At 40.5% G+C, this 20,587-nt stretch overlaps 1 protein-coding gene across 1 annotated transcript; it reads left to right on the forward strand.

The window, feature by feature from the left end:
* The first annotated feature begins 11,005 nt into the window (after nucleotides 1-11,005).
* On the forward strand, nucleotides 11,006-12,902 carry LOC116847440. Its single transcript, XM_032822443.1, has 2 exons — nucleotides 11,006-11,224; nucleotides 11,527-12,902. Exons 1-2 carry the CDS (start codon nucleotides 11,036-11,038, stop codon nucleotides 11,677-11,679), a joined length of 342 nt encoding a protein of 113 aa, XP_032678334.1. The 5' UTR covers nucleotides 11,006-11,035; the 3' UTR covers nucleotides 11,680-12,902.
* The last annotated feature ends 7,685 nt before the right edge of the window (nucleotides 12,903-20,587 follow it).

Raw genomic sequence — 20,587 nt, forward strand, 5'->3', positions numbered from 1 at the left:
CTGTCGCGATTTGCCCGAGTTCGTCCCGTCGTCCTCCTCGACAAGGACACAGTCCGACCATCGCCTCGCGTTATCTTCCTGAAGTCAAAATTTCGAGGAATATTCCTTGCACGAGCGAAATCACGCGAGTGTTTCTGCTTCTCTTTTTTTATGTATGTTGTTATTTCCGTTTTAAATGACATTTTGAAGTCGCTAATAGGTCAGCGAGTATTTATAAGCTGCATTTTTGCAAGAACGAAGGGCACTTTAGGATCTAAAAACAGGAACTTTATTGAATTTTCATTTGACAGTAGAGATAAACAACATTAAAATTGAAACACCGATTTGATCGCGGAGCATCTCAGACTTCTCTCCATTTTCACGGAGATTATGTTGTTCGCGCGACGAAACGTCGAATGCTTCTTGCATCTTTCGGAACGTGCATCCTTTATTTTAATCGGTATTTTTTAAAGAAATATTGTTCGGTCTTTCTACACAAAATAATTCACTAGAAAAAGAAATTACTCAATTTATTTGTTTTCTTTTAACAGTTATCTTTGACAAGAAATATTTTCTTAGTAATAGTCTTAAAATATGCTCATCAGAGATGTTGGAAAAGCTGGGTATCTTATCGTGTACTTAGAAGAATTTATCCTTTTTAAAAGAATATTATTAAACTTTATCAAAGAGAAAGTTGGTTCGACACAATAAGTAAATCGAATTTTTTTCTTTTAATTTATTATCTTTTATCGCGCGAAATGCTAAACTTACTAGAATACAAGATGCAAAATGTATTCTGAATAAATCTTCCTGTATGCACCTTTTCATACTCGCGTGTCTCAAAGCGATTAGCACATGCGGCAATCAACTATCATTCGCTTAAGAATGTTAAGAGTGCTAAAGAACGCTAAGTCGACGATAGTTGACTTGAAAATAGAGTCACGCGTACCACGACGAGAACGTCACAATTTCACGATGCTGTAATGGCACATTCGCATTGAATCGAGCCAATTCTCACTCATTTCTATGAAGCTGCTTTCCCTCATTATCATCGTAGTACGGCGAGCGTAGACGGTAGACATTAAGTCTAATTAAACGGTAACGTTACCTCACTATTGCTCGCAGAAAAGAATGCATTATGCAACGCCCCACGGATTTCTGCACAGAAGGATGAGATAATCATTACAGTGAAACTCGTTTTTCATACTAAAAATAACTAAAGTTTATTCCCGTCTTCATAATTGCGAACTCGGGGAAGAATTGGTGTCGCTGAATTTTATGGTTTAAATTCGGCGAATATAAAAATGTTCGAATTATACGCAGCCAGTAACGCTATCCCAGGATTAACATTCAATTTTTCGGACAGCGCCGAAATAACTGAGCGAAATAACGCTAAATAATTTCGGCTGCGCGGTGGGATTTTTCCAGAAGCAAAGGCATCACGGGTATTTGGTGAAACAATAAATACATTTCGATCAGGTGAATCGTCGCGATATATACCTGCGCATTTTTCGCGGGGCAATTTGCACGCCAGAGCAAACTCCCTCTCACGCAAATCGAAGAGTCATTTACATCGTATGCAAGCTCATTATAATCACAAATAAATCCTGTTCACCGATTAATTAAATAAATTAAATTATCATCGGCCAATATTCTATTTGCATTCTCCGAGCCGCACGCGCCTGTCAGGGCAGGGGAAGAAAAAATCTCGTGCTCTACGAGCGGCGCAATTTGCAGACGCGGTATAAAGCGCGGCCCACGCGGCGCCGCGCGTTTGCGTCAGAAAAAAATCGCACGTCTATACCGAGCTTAAAGGGATGCTGGAGTCGATAACGAACTCCAAAAACGTTGATAACGTAGTTAGACGATCGTCTAACACTAACAACCTGAAAATTTCTTATCATTCTTATCTTATCTTCTCGTTATATATTAAGCAATGCTCTAGTTCATTATTGCATGTATGTAAGAGCATTTGTAATTTTGTGCGATCAATATACGACGTCGATTATGCAGAAAACAGTCAGTATTTCATCAATGATGTTTTCAAGTATGTCATTCGCCTTGAGAAGATGCTGGAGTCGAAATCTTCATAGATAGAATACTGATTTTGTCTGCAAAGTTTATGTTGTATTAATTACACAGAAACTGGAACTTCTTTCCACTTTTCTCGAGAACGGTAAGAAGTTCAGATTAAGGTTCTGCTATTTCGCCGCAGAAAGTCTGAATTGACGGTGGCGCCTAGCAGTGTCGAGAACACGAAATCATGTCAGCGTAGCTGATTGGCTGACACTCGGCCAGGCTCACGCTAGGCCTCGCTTGACACCTCGGAAAATTACTTGCGTTTTATCGCGTTATTTTTCAGTTTCTCCGTGAAGCGTGTATATTATCATGATTCTCTCAGCCGTAAAATGTACAACTCAGCAAACTCAGTGATACTGGTGATACATTATGAAAATCGAGAAATTAAATGTGTTCATACCGGCTGGTATCTCAGCTGTCAAACCAATTGACAGCTGAAAAATGTAGCATTATTTCAGGAATTATTTTACGATGCTACGTGATATATCAGCTAGATATCAAAGTTTGCTGTATTTTTTACAGGTTTCAGGATTAGAAAAATATTTGGTTCTTCAGGGAAAAGTAAAAAGTAAAGCAATAAAACACAAGGGATTTTCGGTATGTCGTTTCTCGCTTCTGACGTCATTAAACCAATATGGCCGCCTCAGAAATAGCATCCCCTTAAAGAGTTACATATCTGGAATCGACTCGACGTGATAAGCTCTAATTATTTGTAAAACTTGTCATCGAAGGCCCCGAAATCAGGTGAAATGTTTATGAGCGCTTGGCCGTACTTAGAGAATAAATATAGCAGAAATACGAAAATGATAGTATGATCATGTTAGTGGTGATTGTCTCTGCGTCATCAACATCTTTCAAGTTCGTCATCCCCTTAATCGCGAGATGAACGCGTACTATAACGCGAAGGGCAGTCATGCCGGGATACGCGCGAGTTACGCGAAGCTGCGTCGTTACGGCGGCCCAGGCGTCGTCGATTACGACAGACGGTAATGCGTACACCCGGGTTGACGTAAGCGATACCTGCGGATGACCTTAACAGGTGTGCACACTCGACGGGCATGGCCATTATTTCGCGACGCGGTCGGATGTCCCGGGGTCGCCGCGAGTGCATTACTCAATCGCAATTCCACGTCGCGTTTCTCCCGGCAATTCTACGCTCCGAGATGTCGGAGGGGTCGCGTTAGACGTTTACGGTTAACGTTGCGACGCGACCAAGGGTAAAAATAAAGCGAAATAAAAATAAAGCGCACAACGAGCGCGGAGAATAAGGCATGGTATTGCCGATATCCGGGCGAGATAGCGGCGCAGCCGCTGTGGGCGACGTGTGGTCGAGATTGAAATTTAAATAAATATGAATAAATATTGACGAAAAGATACACGCGCGCGCGGTCATGTTGCGATAATTTAATGCAATTGGAATCGCGCGATCGATCGAATGTCGCCGTGCGTCTCGTGACATTTGACGTTCCGTTGAATCGCCATTTTGGGGGAAGCCTCTCGTAGTATCCCGCAGCCCTATTTTGTAACTTCCTAACGACAACGTAATGATAACGATATTGTCGTTAAAAGTTACAGAATCGCATCATCGGTCTTTTTCCGTCTGCGAACGATCTGTTTGAGTGCTTCGCATTCAGCGTTGAACGCGTCTAATCTCGTTTATTTGTTCTACGTGACGATCGTGCTCGTGACAAATCTAATCTGCGTGTAACACACTTTAGTCACACTCGCGGTGACAATTGCGCCCGCGACAGCGGCGCACGCGATTTGTCGTTGCCAAATTAATGTTCTTATCGTTATTCTAAAAATATGGGAAATACAATTCCTATCTTGAGATTCCCCAACCGACGCTAATCAATGTGGATTAGTTGAATTAATTAAAATGAAGGGAAAAGATTCGCAATCGGCGACGTTTCGGGAATCTTGTCTAAGTTCTTTATCGTAGCAAATGGATTACCATAAGAATAGATATTCCACGCGAATTAGATCGATAACACGTACGAGAAAGCGAGTAATTAAAGAGCTTAAACGATAAATGACTCGATCGACCACATTGGACAATTTCAAAATGACAGACTAAAAATTTATCCCACGCTGAGAAACAAAATATCTAAGAAATAAGATATATTTATTTGATGCAGAATAAATTTATTACACGCATAAAAAATATCATTCTACTTGCTCTTTTTTTAATATTTTTTGCAAAGAATATTTTCTTGATAACAGTCTCAAAATATATTCATCACAAGTTTTAGTAAAACTCATTATTATATACTCAAAAGAAAGATTTGTTCTCTTCACAGAAATATTATAAAATTTAATCGAAGAAAAAGTTGGTTCGAGTCTATATAGTAAGTAAACCGAATTTTTATTTTAATTTAATATTTCCCTAATTGCTAATGCTAAACCTACTAAGATTTTTACTAAAGTACTTGAAACAAGTAATACTTACTTGAATGTAATTTTCTGTGTGTAATAACACATTTACTTTTGAATCTAAATTCTTTTATTTAAATAAAAATTAACAATTACTTTCATGAAAAGCTAAAGTTTTAAGCAAATGTATATTTTCCTAGTTGAAAATTTTTTTTATTTTACATTTTTTATTTTACATTAATATAAGTAAATATGTCATCAGTATCCATCGAATAAATTTCTATTTCTTAGATCTTTATCTTTCTTTCTAAATAAATAAAGACAGACATATATTTTCTATTTCTATATCTTTATCTTTCTTTCTAAATAAATAAAGACAGACATATATTTAAATTTCACTTAAAACTAAAATAACGTTGGTGCAACCGGACTTTAGACATTGTCTTGGACATTGGTTTTGATCAAGTTGACCTCAATCAGTTATCTGGTTAGGACGTTATCGAGTCTTAATTATTAATAAGGTCCTACGTTACTCATATATAAATTTATTAGAATCCGATAGCAACACTAGATAATTGTTTGGGATCGACTTGATCAGGACTATCGACAGGTTTTCGATTATCCACAGCCATGATCCGCTTGATCGGTTCGCCTAAATATTGAATCATAAGCTTCCGCGCAAGGCTTAGACGCGACGATAAGGTCATCGTTAGAAGCTCTAACTAGTTTCATAATTCATCGCGACTCACTTATATCCCTGACTCGAACATACGCGTCTCTTTCTCTCTCATTCATCGCCATGAGGAAATGTAATGTAACGAGAAATTATTGGCCTACGCGTCACACGGCGTACACAACCGCGCGGTCGCGTCGGGCTAGGTAAGATAGTAGTATTTCTACTCGTAAGTCCATTCAGACGTTTCTGTCGACCTAACCTACCGTTACGTTCCATGAATCGGGACTGACGCGACGGCGGCGACGGCGGTGGCGGCGGCGGTGGTGGCAATGTGCTTCTCTTTTATTGACTTCCACTCTTCTACGATCTCGAGCCTCGCGTCTCATTGAATATCGACGTCCGCGAGAAACTCGCGCAAAAAGGCGAGCAATAAAAAGACCCATAGAAACACTCGCTGCCTTGATTATCTGACAGAGCAGAGCTCATTTCACAGACGATTTGCGATGTCCGATATATGTATGCATCACTCGAGGGACCTGGACACTTGTATACATACATACATATATACATACGTACGTGCGAACTCACTGAGTGTATTTTTAAACGGTGATCTCAGTGCGCGCGCAAACGTCGCCGTTGCTACTGCTGTTTAATCGCGCGATAACTGACCAGCCACAACGTGTCCTCGTGACGCGAATCACCCGTTCGCAGATAACTGCGCTACGTCGAGGTCGTTCAAGTACGCGAACAACGGCGATCGAAATTTGAGATTCTACCTGGAGCTCTTCGCGAGAGTAGCGACTCTCGTTAGTGTCGGAATGATGACGATTCGGATGACGTGATTCTCTCTTTTTCCCTCGGCGAGGTCTGCGCTCGGACGAATTGTTCAAGGAAGCGAAACATCCGCAGGAAACATTTCAATTGCCTCCGCCTGCGTCAATGCCGCTTCACGTCTCGACGTTTTTCGCGAGCTCGAGATGCGTTGGTGTCGCGTCGCGCGTAATTTCGTTCATTTCGTCCTCGCAGTGTCAAGGAATTCCCTTCAAACTCCCGACCATATATCTCTTCCCCTCCCTTCCCAATCCTTCTCTTCCGATATATCGCTATTTTTCCAGCAGTGAAAAATAATGTTACTGAAACATTTTGTTGTTTTTTTTTCTTTTTGTTACCACATGGAGTATCACGTGTTACGGCTGCGGATTCCATTAGCAATATAAGCCACTTGAGTCACAATTATTCTCCCCAAGTTTCAGAAATCGCTTCATTATGGAACAAGAACAAGCGTGAGGCGTGTAGCGCCTTACGACGCGAAATTATATGTCTGGGCTAGAAATTAAATTTTTTCGATGTGCAGTCTGGAAAAAGACAGAGCACGTCGATGGGGATTCGCGATGTCTATTTTTGCTCATGAGTTGCCGTAGTGGAAAACAAGGTCGTTAACCTGGGCTGCGAGTACCACCGGTTGGATCGATATAATCCGCGCGAGAAATGAATTCATCATACGCGAGGAAAATCGTCGTAGTTTCTCATTTTTTTTTTTTTCTTTCCCACCAGTAGAAGGGCGAAAAGGAGTGACACTAGAATTATTATATCGATTCGTCTTCTCACTCCCAGCGAGTCCAATTATGGAGATGCCTTCTCTTTATTCGTAATATACTGACGTATAATTTTAGAGTCGCTCGACAATTTTACCACGCTTTATGGACATGTCCTGAGTTATAATCTCTAAATTATTAAATTATTTAAAGTCCACGATTTTCTTGATTAAATGGAGTAATAAATAGAACTCCAGCGAATTACTCTCGTCTTCCATATTTATCTTCGTATTATCCATATAATTATACGCAGAATTTCGTAAATAATTTCAGGAACAATTACAGGAAAGGAAACTGAACCTACGCGACATTGTAAGATTTCACTAAGACTTAATTATACAAGATTAATTATACAAGATTTACAAGAGAGAAAGATAGAGAGAGAGAAAAGGGGCTATAAAATATAAAATACATCAATCGTGCAGTCACTCTTTTTCAGTCATTATATTTCCCATTATATTCCACAAATGCTTAATTCTTCCTTTAATTCTTCTTTCTTTAAACTTACGATCTTCCTTTACGAATCCTCCTATTTCTGAATTTTTCCCAGTTAAGATTCCTCACAATTTTCAGATTTTTTAACTTTCTTACACACAGAAAAATACATACTATACATCAGAAAATGTTACTTGTTTCAAATATTTCATAAATTTACGCATCCGAAAATTCACCATAACGATCAGATTTATTCAAAATGCATTTTCCTCAAGACTATTCTCAAGAGAACCTCCTCTGTTGAGTATAGCCGTTATTTAAAGGAAAGAAGGTAAAGTGAGCAATCGCTTTTTTTAGCAGAGTAGAACGATATTTTTTTTGCGCACCGTTCTCTCTCTCGCGAAGTTGCCGTTTTCGGGATGAGCGGCGAGCCGTTCGTTTTTCCGGAGAGAGTAATTCGCGAGGAGTCGTCATTTGCGCAGTCATCGACGTGCAACGGCGAGAGGAAAACGATTATCGAGTTCACAGCCGCGATGCGACGTCGCGCAACGCACACGCGCGCGCCTGTACGCACACCGGAAGCGGCCACGCTGCCCAAGCACCACCACACGCACTCACGGATGCGTGAGTGCATTCGCGGTGCGAGGGTGTGCACGAGCGCGACTACTACGAAAGGCGGCCCCAGGTTGACAGGAAATGGTTCGAGATAAGATAATGAGGCCCCTCTCGCCTCCTCACCGCATCCGGCAGCTTTCTTTGCAGCGCCGGCTCGCGCGCACACGTTATAAAAGGCTTCTTTATGCGCCACTTACGGAGAGACAGGTACGAGCGCACCGGTCGGCCGGCTCACTGCCGATTCACAGCCCGAAAGAACTTTCGACGTGCGGCGTGCGACCGCCCCCGCACTTAGGGCGACTCGATAACAGAGGAATTGTACGAGACGTCGAAACAATATCCCTCGTTTCGCCCGAGGGAGATAATTCGGAACGACGGCGATGCGAATGTCACACCGAGTTGCAGGTCGTGCACAGAAAACAAATTAGTGTCCACTTAAAACCAATATACCTCAATTAACCATCATTGTTTCATGTTTCATGTACAAACAACGATATGTGATTTTGTTGAAAAATCTTGAAGTCTTGAATTTCAACGTTGTTGTAATCTTATTTGAGTATTATAACAGTCTCGTGAGAATACGATACGATTATTTTGAGGATGATGGTATCTTCTTCCGACACTTAAAAATATTATATTCTCCAATATCCAACATTTGCTGCTTTTCACTCGTGAAAATTATTTTTGAACAACAGAAATATATTTTTGTCTCTGTTGAGTCATATAGAACGTATCGAGTATGAATTTATCTTTGTTTAACGCTGCGTAATCTTATTTACAGATTTACGCAAAAATAAAGATATTTTCCAAATAAGAACGTCCTTTTCTCCCGCGTATTTTTCTCTTGCGACATTCAGAGCGTCTTCATCGCTTAACGCAAATCCCAGCCTTTTTTATAGCCTCCCGACATGTTACCCGCGCGATGCTGAAATAAAATTTTACGTCACGTCGAAATGATCAGGCAGGAGAAGCGTCGTGTTTAAAGGGGGGGAAAAAAAAGGAAAAATTAATTTCGCGTGTATCTCTGTACTCGCGCGTCGTCGTTTCCGGATTACGGAACGTGACACACGCCGAGAGACACATTGACGCAAATGTGCGAGACAAAGCGGCGAGTTTGCGCCGGAGATGCGCGTTGAAAAGTACACGTTTGTATTTTTAAATGTCAACGACAGATAGCCTCCGTTTGTCGCCGTCACGACTGACCACATCCTGTTGTCAATGATAACGAGAAAGGTATGGATGTGTGTGTGTGTGTGTGTGTGTGTGTGGGTAGCTCGGGCTACCCATTTTTTTTCTTTTTCGTCGTACATCGCTGCAATATCGGCAACGATGGTCATTATTGCAATTTGTCGCGAAAATCCTGACTTAAACGTTTTGTTTTACACAAAGAACGCAGGGACGCGCGCGCGCACACATGCAATTAATAATTCTCTTTTGCGTAATTTTTGAATCGCTTTTACCGTTTCGCCAATATCTGCCTTTGTCCTTGGAGATACCGCGCACGACAAACGATTCGCTTGATACGCCTGTATAGCGAAATTAATATGAGATATTAAATTGCACGGGATATGTACGGCACGCCGGCAGATGCGTGTGATCAATATGTCAGACAATCGAGTTGGCACAGGTTTACGTTGATTTCTGGAAATAAACGTTTCTTTATGCGCGCATTATGTGCTCGCAAATATTCTGCGTTCGTTTTTATTTTAAAAGAAGTCGGCTGATTTGTTCAATAAAATCGTTTCGAAGACTGAAATATTTCATCGCCTTTTGTCCGGTACTTACCATATTTTAATCGCGGAAACAATTGCTATTTATAATATACACATTTCGTAGGAATTACGTGTAAATTATATACGCGTATATGTCTGTATATTAAGCTAAATTAACCAATATCAATTAGCTGCTAAAGTACTCTGATAATTGCAACCAGACATAATTATATCCTTTATAAATCAATATCGATGCGCATAATAAGGAATAGGAAAGTTATCTATATGCAATATGCGAACTTTCGATATACCTCCCTCATATTTACTTAAATTAAAGGACTAATTTATTTTATTCCAAAAAAGTAAGCAAATTTCCCCCTTTTGCTCTTTGGAAGATCTCTAAAAAAGAATAAAAGTTATAAGACATTAATCTTTACAAATAATCAGAATTACTTAACGAAGAATGTCGAAAACTAAAATTGATTTCAATGATGATAACATATCGAAAGTTGACAAATTAAAATAATATCTATTATTTGCTGCATGTACGCAAACGTAACGTGTTCACTTAAAAAATCAAAGTAAGAGAACAAATCTAAAAAATAAAAATATTTTTTCAATGGTTATAACATTTATTTATATACAGAGAAAATGATAAAAATTACATCAAAATTATATTTATTTTTATGTTATTTATAAAGCTGAACTGTATTGAAATTGTAGTAAAAATTATTACGGAAATAATTAAGTTGATGATCTACTCTGGTATATGATATAAAAACATTCAAATAATTTTGTAGCAAATTGTCAAACGTGTATGACATTTTTAAACAAATATAGTGATTTTAGTCACACAATTCTGTATATGATCCCAAGTTATAAAAACATTGTTGTAATTTTTACAATATTTTCTTTTCGTATATACTAACATAAAATATTTTTTAAACAAGAAAATACACATTTTCTTAAAATGTTCTTAAAACTTTAGCTTTTTGTGATAGCAATTTTGCTTATTATATTTAATTCAAAAAATTTTAATTTAATTAAATATATTACCCAACTACCGCGAATAAATATTTCTTATTTTTCTAGATATTTTTTCTTTCACAGTGTAGTAGCTCTTTTCGTTGGTTACCAGACATCGCGAAAAATTACCTCTCCTAAATACTATGAACGATCTTTATGTAATACGTGTACGTAAACAGATACTCGCGCACACATACAGGCACACGCGCGCGTACGCAAGCAGGTAATAACCGCAATTGGCCGTGCCCTTCTATTTAGGATACTCCGAGCAGCCTCTCTATAAACAACCTCGGCAATTTGAAAAATTCAGCCTTAATTGAAGTAATGGTCAATCACCGGGGCAATCAGGCCGTTACTCACTACAACGCCACCCGGATGATAAAACGCGTGCACATTCAGATCCGTAGGTGGATCCGGACGTTCTCCCTCTCACTCTCTCTCTCTCCCTTTCTGTTTTTTTTTTCTATCATCGACCGCACTCTTCTCCTACGCTCCGAGGATGACCGTAGGGTCCTGAATATGGGCGCTCGCCTATCTCGCTCTCAATGACTCTCGAAACTGGTGCGCCCACATTCCTCGAAGGCACGCACAGCGCAACCCACGACGTAAACTCTCCCACCGCGCTCTCGTTCACTATCTACTGCCGTAAAACTACCCACCAGTGTTTCGCTCTGATTCTAACCACGTCCCTCGGTTCTCCTCTGCGTTCGACGATAAAATACCCATCTTGTCAGGTATACGATATCAAGCTTTATCTCTTATCTTCCTTCCTCTGAGAAAATCTTTGTTTCCGGAAGCATACGAAATGTCACATGCTATTTACTCACATAAATTCCTTTCGATAACTGACCAGAGATTTCACGTTGTTTGTTTATGATAACTCGACCAAGAAATATCACCGGTTCGTTCAATTCGGTCACCCTTTTCGGTTAATTAATTCAATCGTCCTGACCAGAACGTTTGAATTCAAAAGCCTCGCTTGCTACAAATCGCAGGAATGTAATATTGATGAGACAAACGATTTGATTGCTTTTAGCGATCTGCTGTGACGACATTTCTTGGTAGTCTCGAGTCGTCTGCGGCACCATCGGGAACGCCAGTCGAGGAAAACGTCCCGCATAATGCGAAGCATATCCGCTCGGCATACCTGCGGAAATGCAGTGGGGATTTCTCAGAACGCACAGTATAAAGCAACCGTGGGCAAAGTTCCGAGAAGGTTCACCACGTTTGCGACCTTTACGGATGTCCTGTGGAATCGTGTGCCCGAGGCGTGAGAAGACCATGTCATACAATTGTCACAGGTAATAATAAGATGCGACAGAATTGCGAACTGCGAGTCGCGAGCCAGGAGAGGCCATCGAGCCATTTAATACTTGGGAAAATAATCCGGCCGCGCTGAGGTCTCGGTAGTCACGAAATTCCCACGTGCGCTCGCTGCTTTCTATCTCTCCGAAAAGTGGCGTGGATATTTTTTGGTATAATGTAGAGACATGTTAAAAAAAATTAGGAAATACAGATAAATCCTTGAAACTGTATAAATTTCAAAGTACCAGCTCGCTCGTGCATTCCTCTCTCACGAATTTCCATTAAAAAATGTTGAAATTTGTCAGAAGCGAGATTCGAACCCACGCTCACAGAAGTGGACTACGACCTGTATGAGCACAGCGCTCGGTTATTCTGATTAGAAATTATAAAATTATTAACACATGTGTGACGCACTAGTTTCGCACTATAGATTCATCTTTACTCAAAATTTTCAATTTTACTTAACATATTCTCTACTAACGTCACATGACAACAATATTTTTCTTTGTATATCCGCAAACGAGCCAAATCTGTTTTACGCGATTACATGAAAGCAAACGTAACGTGTGTAGTCTGTGGAGAGAGAATCCCTCCAAATAAACCACAGTCCAAATACACGATTCTCATGTTCTAACGAACAATAAATAATTGTAACATTAATGTGACAGAGAATCATAAGAAAACATAGATTAAAAGGATAGGTTGCATGTCGTTAATTTTACGGTAATTTATTGATTTTTAGAACGAAAGGAAAGTATCGGGACTATTTCACAGATTTGCCCGATCGATTGTAAATGTTACTTTACTATATCTTTTCTATTTCAACGTACTTTGCAAGAATTTTTCGCATATTTACTCACTTTTGACGTCGTCAGTCAAGAGTTATAACAGCAGTAATTATTTTTCGAAAATATTCGAATAATAATCGTGACGAATGTCACGACACTGTGGACGATCTATACGATTGTCAATTATATCAGAAAGATCGCTCTCGCGGTGTCTCACGTTCTTCCCGCTGAGACAATAATTCTGACTGACGCTAAGGAAAGAATAACGAGCGACGGTGATGAGAACATTCTCGCCCCGATACGGGTTACAATAATAACTGCAAACGACAATAAGACGAATTGAACTGGTCGGCGTAGGACCCACGCGTTACAATTGGTGGACTAACGTCGCCGAAGTAAAGCAATCAATGAGGGGGCGAGGGCAATGGGTGTGGGAGGGAGAAAGCTGAAGAAACACTACGCTTCTCGCGCCCACGCGAACCTGCGACGACCTCGTCGTCTCTCTCTCTCTCTCTCTCTCTCTCTCTCTCTCTCTCTCTCTCTCTCTCTCTCTCTCTCTCTCTCTCTCTCTTCCTCTCTATTTCCTCGCGTAGGATCTTATTATTCTTCCCGTACCGTCGGAGTCAGACCTTGGGAAGGATCGTGCCGAATCGGCGTTAATGGAAAAAGTAGGGTCGACGGTGGTGCGGACGCAGGGCGGTGGTATACCCCTGCTGCTGCCGCTCTGCCGCCGCCCTCGACATCGATTTATCCGGTTACAACGACCATCGTTATTCGTCGTGCTTGCAATTCGAGCCCGGAGCAATGTGTACATTTGTTTCGCTTTTACAGATGTTCGTACGTTCGCGATTAAAAAAGTCCGGCGTTACTCTCGTGCCGTTTCTGGGAACGGCATTTTCGCAGCTAACAAAACCAAGCTAACGTTAGCTCTGTAACTCGATCATTTCCAGCGCGTTTAACGTTTATTCCGTTACACGTAACGTTGAAACACGCGCGCTCGACGATGCCCGATATTCCCTATGAAGCCTCGCGCATCAGAATGCATTTAATGCAAATATTCGAATATTTTATTCGTGCAAATTCATGTCGCATTCATTGCGTCATTGCATTCAAAGATATCGAGCGTGTCGCAATAATAGGGAGATTATTTAATTGATTATACATTATACTGTTTCTCTCTCTCTCTTGAAGTATCAGTAACAAGAGTGATAATACTTCTTTGATAACTTAAACGTTAAAGCTCGCCACGGCTACGTCGGATTGTGATGTCAGAAGCGAGAAATAACACGCTGAAAATTTTTGCGTACTATTTTTAAGTAAAATGATTTTTTTATTAAGAAACATTTTAGATCGCTTGTACAAACTTATAAAATATTTCCAAAAACTATCTTTTTCTTTGAGTCGCGATAGATAGTTGTAAAATAAATATGGGAAAAATCATGAGGAAAGACAGGCTGAAGATGAAGGTTGAATGTCATGTTAATTCTATTACTTATTAACTATTTATTGACTAGGTATATATTGGCTATTTACTGACTGTCGAGAGAAGATGATAGTTTCCGGAACATTTTAAGCAAATATAACACTTAAGCGATTAGAAGTATTCTTTCATATAAATATCTTTTTATTTTGAAATAGCACATCCTACAATGTAAGAATAAGTAAGACGTAAGCAATAAGCAAATTGGCCAACCACAATCGATTATTTTTAAACCTTAAGATTCCCATTGATTAATTAACTTATTGCTTTGCTTAATAACTTTTACGGCTGTTGTAGAATAAGTTTAAGAATTTTCAGCGTGTTATTTTTCGCTTCTAATGTCATTAATTCAAAATTCCATGACGAAGAACCAGGAGTCGTAATTTGAACATTTCGGGCGCTAAGTATGCTCTTTTCCTTCCAAGTTCCGTTTTCCTTATACGAATTTTGCCACATAAGGTTTTCCCATATAAGTATTTAACTTGCGAATTAGAAAGGCTAACCAGTTAAGAATACGACTCCAGAATTTGAAGTCGAACAAACTTTCTCTCTTTTTCTCCCAACAGTACGTATGTCGCGATAAATTTATTTAACATTTAGCATACATAGGTCGCGTAAAATGTTCTTAACTGACGGGCCGTCGCATAGAGTCCTGGATATCCATTTCGACGCGGGGAGGCTACGTGGATAATTCGATGAAATAAAGTACGCTTGACGGGATATCGGTCAAGGTCCAACGGAGAGGAATCCTGTCCCCGGAGCGAGGATACGAGACCGTGATGACATCACGGGATGATCGGGTTATTTATAAACGTCTGCGTGCCGATAGTATTGTTCTCTATAATTAGAGAACTCGTCCTCCCTTCTCGCATACGTACGCATAATAAACAACGTGCAGCGTCGTCGTCAAGGAAGAGGAGGAGAAGAAGAAAGAGGAGGACGGAGTCCGTTTACGCGGCGTGTCAGATGGCCCGTGAGACAATCCGCGCGTTCCCGCGTGCCGCATACCTTCAGAAATTGTAATTGAATTTAAAGTCCATTAATAAAACAGAGAGCACGCGCCGCTTACGGGTTGCGCAGCTGTGTCAACCGACAACACACCGTCTGATCGCCAGGAACTGTTCTCGTTTCTTTCTCTGGCCGCTCTGCCCTTGCAAGATGCGAATGCGCTCAACGAAATTTGCAACGCTTCAAAGTTAACTGCGAAAGAATCGCGAGTGTCATATTTCTCCAAACCTAATACTTCCAAATTGGAGATCCGATCGGTGAGTTGGAATGTCTGATTAGCGTGAAATTAACGTGGACTGATTAGCAGAAATTAATTGGAGCAGATTTGCGCGGAGCAGAATTCGAGAAGACTCGATATCAAGAAATTACAGATGTCACATTAGTGACAAAACTGTTTTTCCATATCGAAAATTGCCATTATACGAAATTGGCTCATTGAGAAAGCGATGATGTCTTCGATGTAAAACCTATCCAGTAACGCCCATTTTATTTAAAAAAAAAAGTTAATCTTATGCCCTGTTAAAATAATCACTGTGATTATTGGGTACGCGTATTTTTGCGAGAACTAAAATGTATATATAGTAAAATTTCATATAATCTCTGCGAATTACTATTATTGCTTTTTGTCAATATTTATTCGGCACACTAAAAAAACAGCTTTGATATTTATAACTACACAATCAAACATAGAGTGATAATTATTACAATTTGTGACCAGGAAACTTTTTTGTTAAAATCTTCTATAACGTTAATGATAACAACCTTATATAATGTGCAGATTATTATTACCATTTTAGTACAATCGAAAAATATAGTTGGGGCCAAAAATAACTATAATTTTTGTTGGATTAATCGTTGTTTTCTCTCAATTCAAGACCAACGTCGTACAGATTCGATATTGTTTGCGGAGCAATATCGATCTCGGCATGCGAGCATCGAGGAATTTCAATAGCCGTGCGTAGGATGAACCGGGCGACCGGAAATAACGCGGTTTCACTTGCCGCTTGTATAACCGACGGTTATCGTATGAAAGTCTTGAGGATCGCGCTCCTCGCTATATTATAACACAATGGTGCATTGACGCGACGTAACTACGATGATTCGCACGTTTTGCTCATCTTCCTCTTTCTTTTTCTCCCGCCTCTTTCTCTCTCTTCTGTTTGGCTTTCTTTATCTGCCTCCCACTGGGCAATTTCTTTGCCCCCTTTATCTTGTTTCGATCTAATCCAAAGCTCTTTATGCCCGTGTCTGCGTCTTAATAATAATATCTAATACTCAATAACATGATGACAATAATAATGTATTTTTATCGCCTTTGTGATAATAATATACTATTTATATTAATCGCGCGATATACTGCACACTAATCACATTCCCTTTCGATCTTGTTCGAATAAGCACGGCGCTGTAACTTTCGCGCAAATTTGCCGTTGTATTTATTGTTTAATTATTATTGTTAGTTAACGTCATTTCGCATGCGTTCTTTGCTGTATCATGACTTACCTTCCATTTACGACTTACGCGTCTTCGAGGTCGATTCATCTGACAAAGATTAGACTTAATCGATATTTTGAAGAATTCCGGTGAAGCAATTTGATTTCAATATTCATGTGACTCTCAGATCGATATCCTGAATTCTTCAAAAAAAAAAAAGAAAGAAAAAAAGGAAGACAGGGAACCACGCCGTCGTTCTACACAATCTGTTAGATCGCTGGCTTATGGAAAAACACGAAGAAGTCGATGAAGGGAGACAGGCGGGACGCACACAACAAAGTCGAGTCCAACTCGCGTCATCAAAGGCCGACCCTTTGATTACTGGAGCTTAGGCTTGCTAGCCAGCATAAATTGCCGATTACCGTTGCAAACGGCCGCTTCCGTCGATGAAAGTAATTAAGTCTCGGCGGCGTGGGCCGCCGCATGACGGCATGACGATAATTCCTGGAAAAGCGCGCGCTCTCTTAGGCTCATTACGTAAATCGCCGTAGTAACTCTCCCCGACGACGTTACACAAACGCGCGATCCTCAATTTCCGTCGTATCGCAATAATTCGCCGGCATTCCGCGGCGTCTCTCTTTCTCTCTCTCCTAAGCGCGATGAACGAGTTTCTTGTGGGCCGTCCGTACAAAGGTCGATTCATTGAGAAATCAGCTGTACTGGCTGTCCCACGTGTGACAGGCTCGGCGCTAGGATCTGCAGAGGAGATCCGTTAGAGGCTCGCGATGAGGCAAGAAACTGCCTTGAGAATCGTCTTCTCGAAATTCCCCGTAGAGCGACTCACTTTTCAATTCGATGTGGACGATCTGCTAAAATTCACCTGAGAGATCCGTCCAAGGGAAAGATACGATTCGCGAATATGATAGAACAGGAGTACAAATAGGATACGGTGTACCGCAGGTACTCGTGAAACGTCCTGTACCGTTGCTGATACGAGCGTGTTACAAAGGAGACCCGATTCATTGTACGCGACGACTTCGCTTTATTTAGACTCGATGTCCGAGCTGTGAATTCCGATACTTGCGCGGACAGTTCCTTTTGCAGGATCGGCATTCGCCTCGTCTCAAGGAGTCTGCTTGTAACGTGTTACATAACGAATTTCCGCGCCTAATACGATCGGCACGAAAGCGGGACGCCGAGTCTTTCGCAAACAGCGGCGGAATATCGATTCCACTTCTGTTGGAAACCTGTTCATTTGTGAATTTAATTTAACGACCGTAATCCGGGCTCTCTTCTGTTTTTTCCTCGTCCTCTATATATCAAAACGGACGGATATTCACGTCGGCGTGATATTTGTAGAAGCAAAGCCGACATTATATTGGTTCCGGGCAAAATTTAACATTCGCGTTTCTGCCCGTGCAAATTAATATCACGTAGAATTATATAAATACACGGGTATCCTACGAAAGATAGAGAGAGAGAGAGAGAGAGAGAGAGAGAGAGAGAGAGAGAGAGAGAGAAAGTATATATGTATGAGAGTGTGTGTGTATGTGAGAGAGAGCTTAAGCGCGTTACCTCGAAAGTCACACTAATCTCTACTTTTTACGATATCACTGACATTTACCGGCGATATTTCCGAAGCGAGATTGCGCCGCCCACTCGTTGATGCGAAGAAAAAAAAATTAAATCGAATGTGTAGGTGTGCGCGAGTGAAGCTTTGGACAGGGCTTCTCCGCTAAGCCCTAAAAACTTCAAGCTTCTCTTACGTTAGATGTTGGCTTTGTGCTGCGTCACTACAGACACGTCCTTTAATTCTTCGTCTTCGACAGATAAATCAGCGTCATAGTGTTTGGGAACATTAACAGTAGATATGGCATTATAATAAAAAATTTTTTTAACAAATATAAATCTCCTTCAAAAACACACTTCAAAAACCCTTAAAGATAGGAAATAATTTTCATTCAATATTTCTATACACTGAAACAAAAAATGATCATTATAGTTACAAGTACCAAACATCTTTTCTCGGAGTGTAACAATATATTTACAATCCTGTCCTAATATTCGAATGATATTAGAAGTCGACGCGAAAACCTGACTAATTGAGTCAATAATCATATGTTCTTTTCATTATCTATTATCTCTCTGCATTTATACGTAATTAGATACTTATCTATATTGTCTTTTGGTGCTGACTTTTAACATCATTAGAATATTAGGATAGAATTGCAAGTACATAGAAATATTGGGTCAATATTATTTCATACTTTCTAATGATTTTGAAGTTTTCGGAGGCAAAGTTCATATTTTTGTTAGAAAAAATTTTATTTCTTATTTTTTAATTATTTACTACAAGCTTGTTTTTTATATCAATTGAAAAATGTCCGACGTTATCTTTTAGACAGTTTATAGCTTAGAACGCAATTTTCGGTGAGATTTTAGAGTTTTACTGAAAAAAATCGCGTTCTGGAACTTTTAAATCATAAATTGCGCAATTAAACAGACGAAAAGACTTTTGTAGAAAGAGTGCGGCCAACTTTCACTTCTTTTCATAGGATTTTACATAACTTTGAATATTCTAATAAATGATACATCGATTTGAAGATCGACATTTGCGTCGGCCTGTAGCATACGATTTTTTAAAACGTTCGCAGTCTTGACGAATCAACGCGAGATGCCACTCGAGATAGGCGTACGCGCACATGAATCACAGCGTGACTGGAATCCTTCCATTCTTGACAGTTTTATCATCCCGTTCTCATATCTGCTCGCGAGATCGTCCGGGCGGAGATAGGCACGATAGCGATAAACGATCTCACGCGGCGCGCAACGTTGCCGAGTTCGACGAACGTCGGCGCTAATTGGCGTAATTAATTGCAAGCTCGATCGCGATGAAAGTAAGCGCGCTTACGTAAAAGTGAATTATAATTGCGATACGGAGCGCGCACTCTTCTCGTATGTACTACGACCGCGAGAATGAATAGTTCGATAGGAATAATCGATCGCCCACCGCGCCAAATAAAAAGAGCGCTGGCAAAATAGCACGTCATGAAATAGCATGATGAATACACGTCACTGTCTGATTTTCGCCGGATGTGGTCTTCGTATCAGACGAATAAAATTCGGAGTCGGACGGTCGTATTTAACGACTAAACGCGACGCTAAATATAGGGGCCGATACCGGCTAAAATCGGATCTGCTTAATAAATTCACGATACTCGGCTATCTCTCGCTCTTTCTTCTCTCTTTCTCGTTCTCTCTGTATCTGCCTTACGATAACGCAGAAACGTGTTAGCTGGAATTCGATTCTTTAATAAAGTATCACGCGCGCATATGAGAGAAAGAGAGAAGAAGAGAGGAGAGGAGAGAGGGAGAGAGAGTATAACGACGCCAACCGCCAGCGGCACGGACGAAGGAGCAAGTTGTTTTTATTTTTAATCGCACTTTACATTTCTTAACATGCGTCATCCACGGGATAAATTTGCTCGACGTGCTATCGATTTCTAATAAACGTCTAACGCTCGTAGGCTCTTTATAAACTCGATTTGCGTAGAGCGTGGCGCCTACGAAGGATGGCCGCTCCATCGATCCCCGAACAACGCGCGATAGAAACGTGTGGAGATGCATTTCCGGTCGTCGTGCGCTCCTCTTTTATCTAAATTTATATTCTCTCCCGCGCAATATCCAAGCCCGTGCGCGTGCTTCATGTTTCTGAAGTGTCCTGCAAAACGAATGCTGCGCTTCTCTCATGAACGTAACGAGATCTCGATGTTAATACGTTCCTTCCTCCGCTAATGGAATTCATAATTTACACGACAGGTATCTTCAGTATCGGCGGTTATGTCTAGATGGAGCCTACGAGTGGACGCTCACTCTGAACAAATCAGTTACCCATTGTCGAAACAGCTGTCCGGTGCTGTCCGCTGGTAGCAAAATTCCCTGCCGTGTTATCGATTTGGCGCGCCGTAAAAAGGATTAACGAGAGTCTGCGAGGAAACGCTCTACTGAAATAATCGGCAAGAACGATGCAGACAGAAATTCCTCATACACAACTAGAATCTAAATCTTGCAATCGTGATTTA

The sequence above is a fragment of the Odontomachus brunneus genome, unplaced genomic scaffold, assembly GCF_010583005.1.
Source record: "Odontomachus brunneus isolate Ranch 3 - 2012 unplaced genomic scaffold, Obru_v1 Obru_scaffold_078, whole genome shotgun sequence".
Lineage (NCBI taxonomy): Eukaryota > Metazoa > Arthropoda > Insecta > Hymenoptera > Formicidae > Odontomachus > Odontomachus brunneus.

Bases quoted from the DNA above. Each gene is read 5' to 3' on its own strand.
- LOC116847440 (XM_032822443.1), top strand. From the start codon at position 11,036: ATGACTCTCGAAACTGGTGCGCCCACATTCCTCGAAGGCACGCACAGC. The intron at 11,225-11,526 runs GTATACGATATC...GATTGCTTTTAG, and splicing joins TAAAATACCCATCTTGTCAG to CGATCTGCTGTGACGACATT.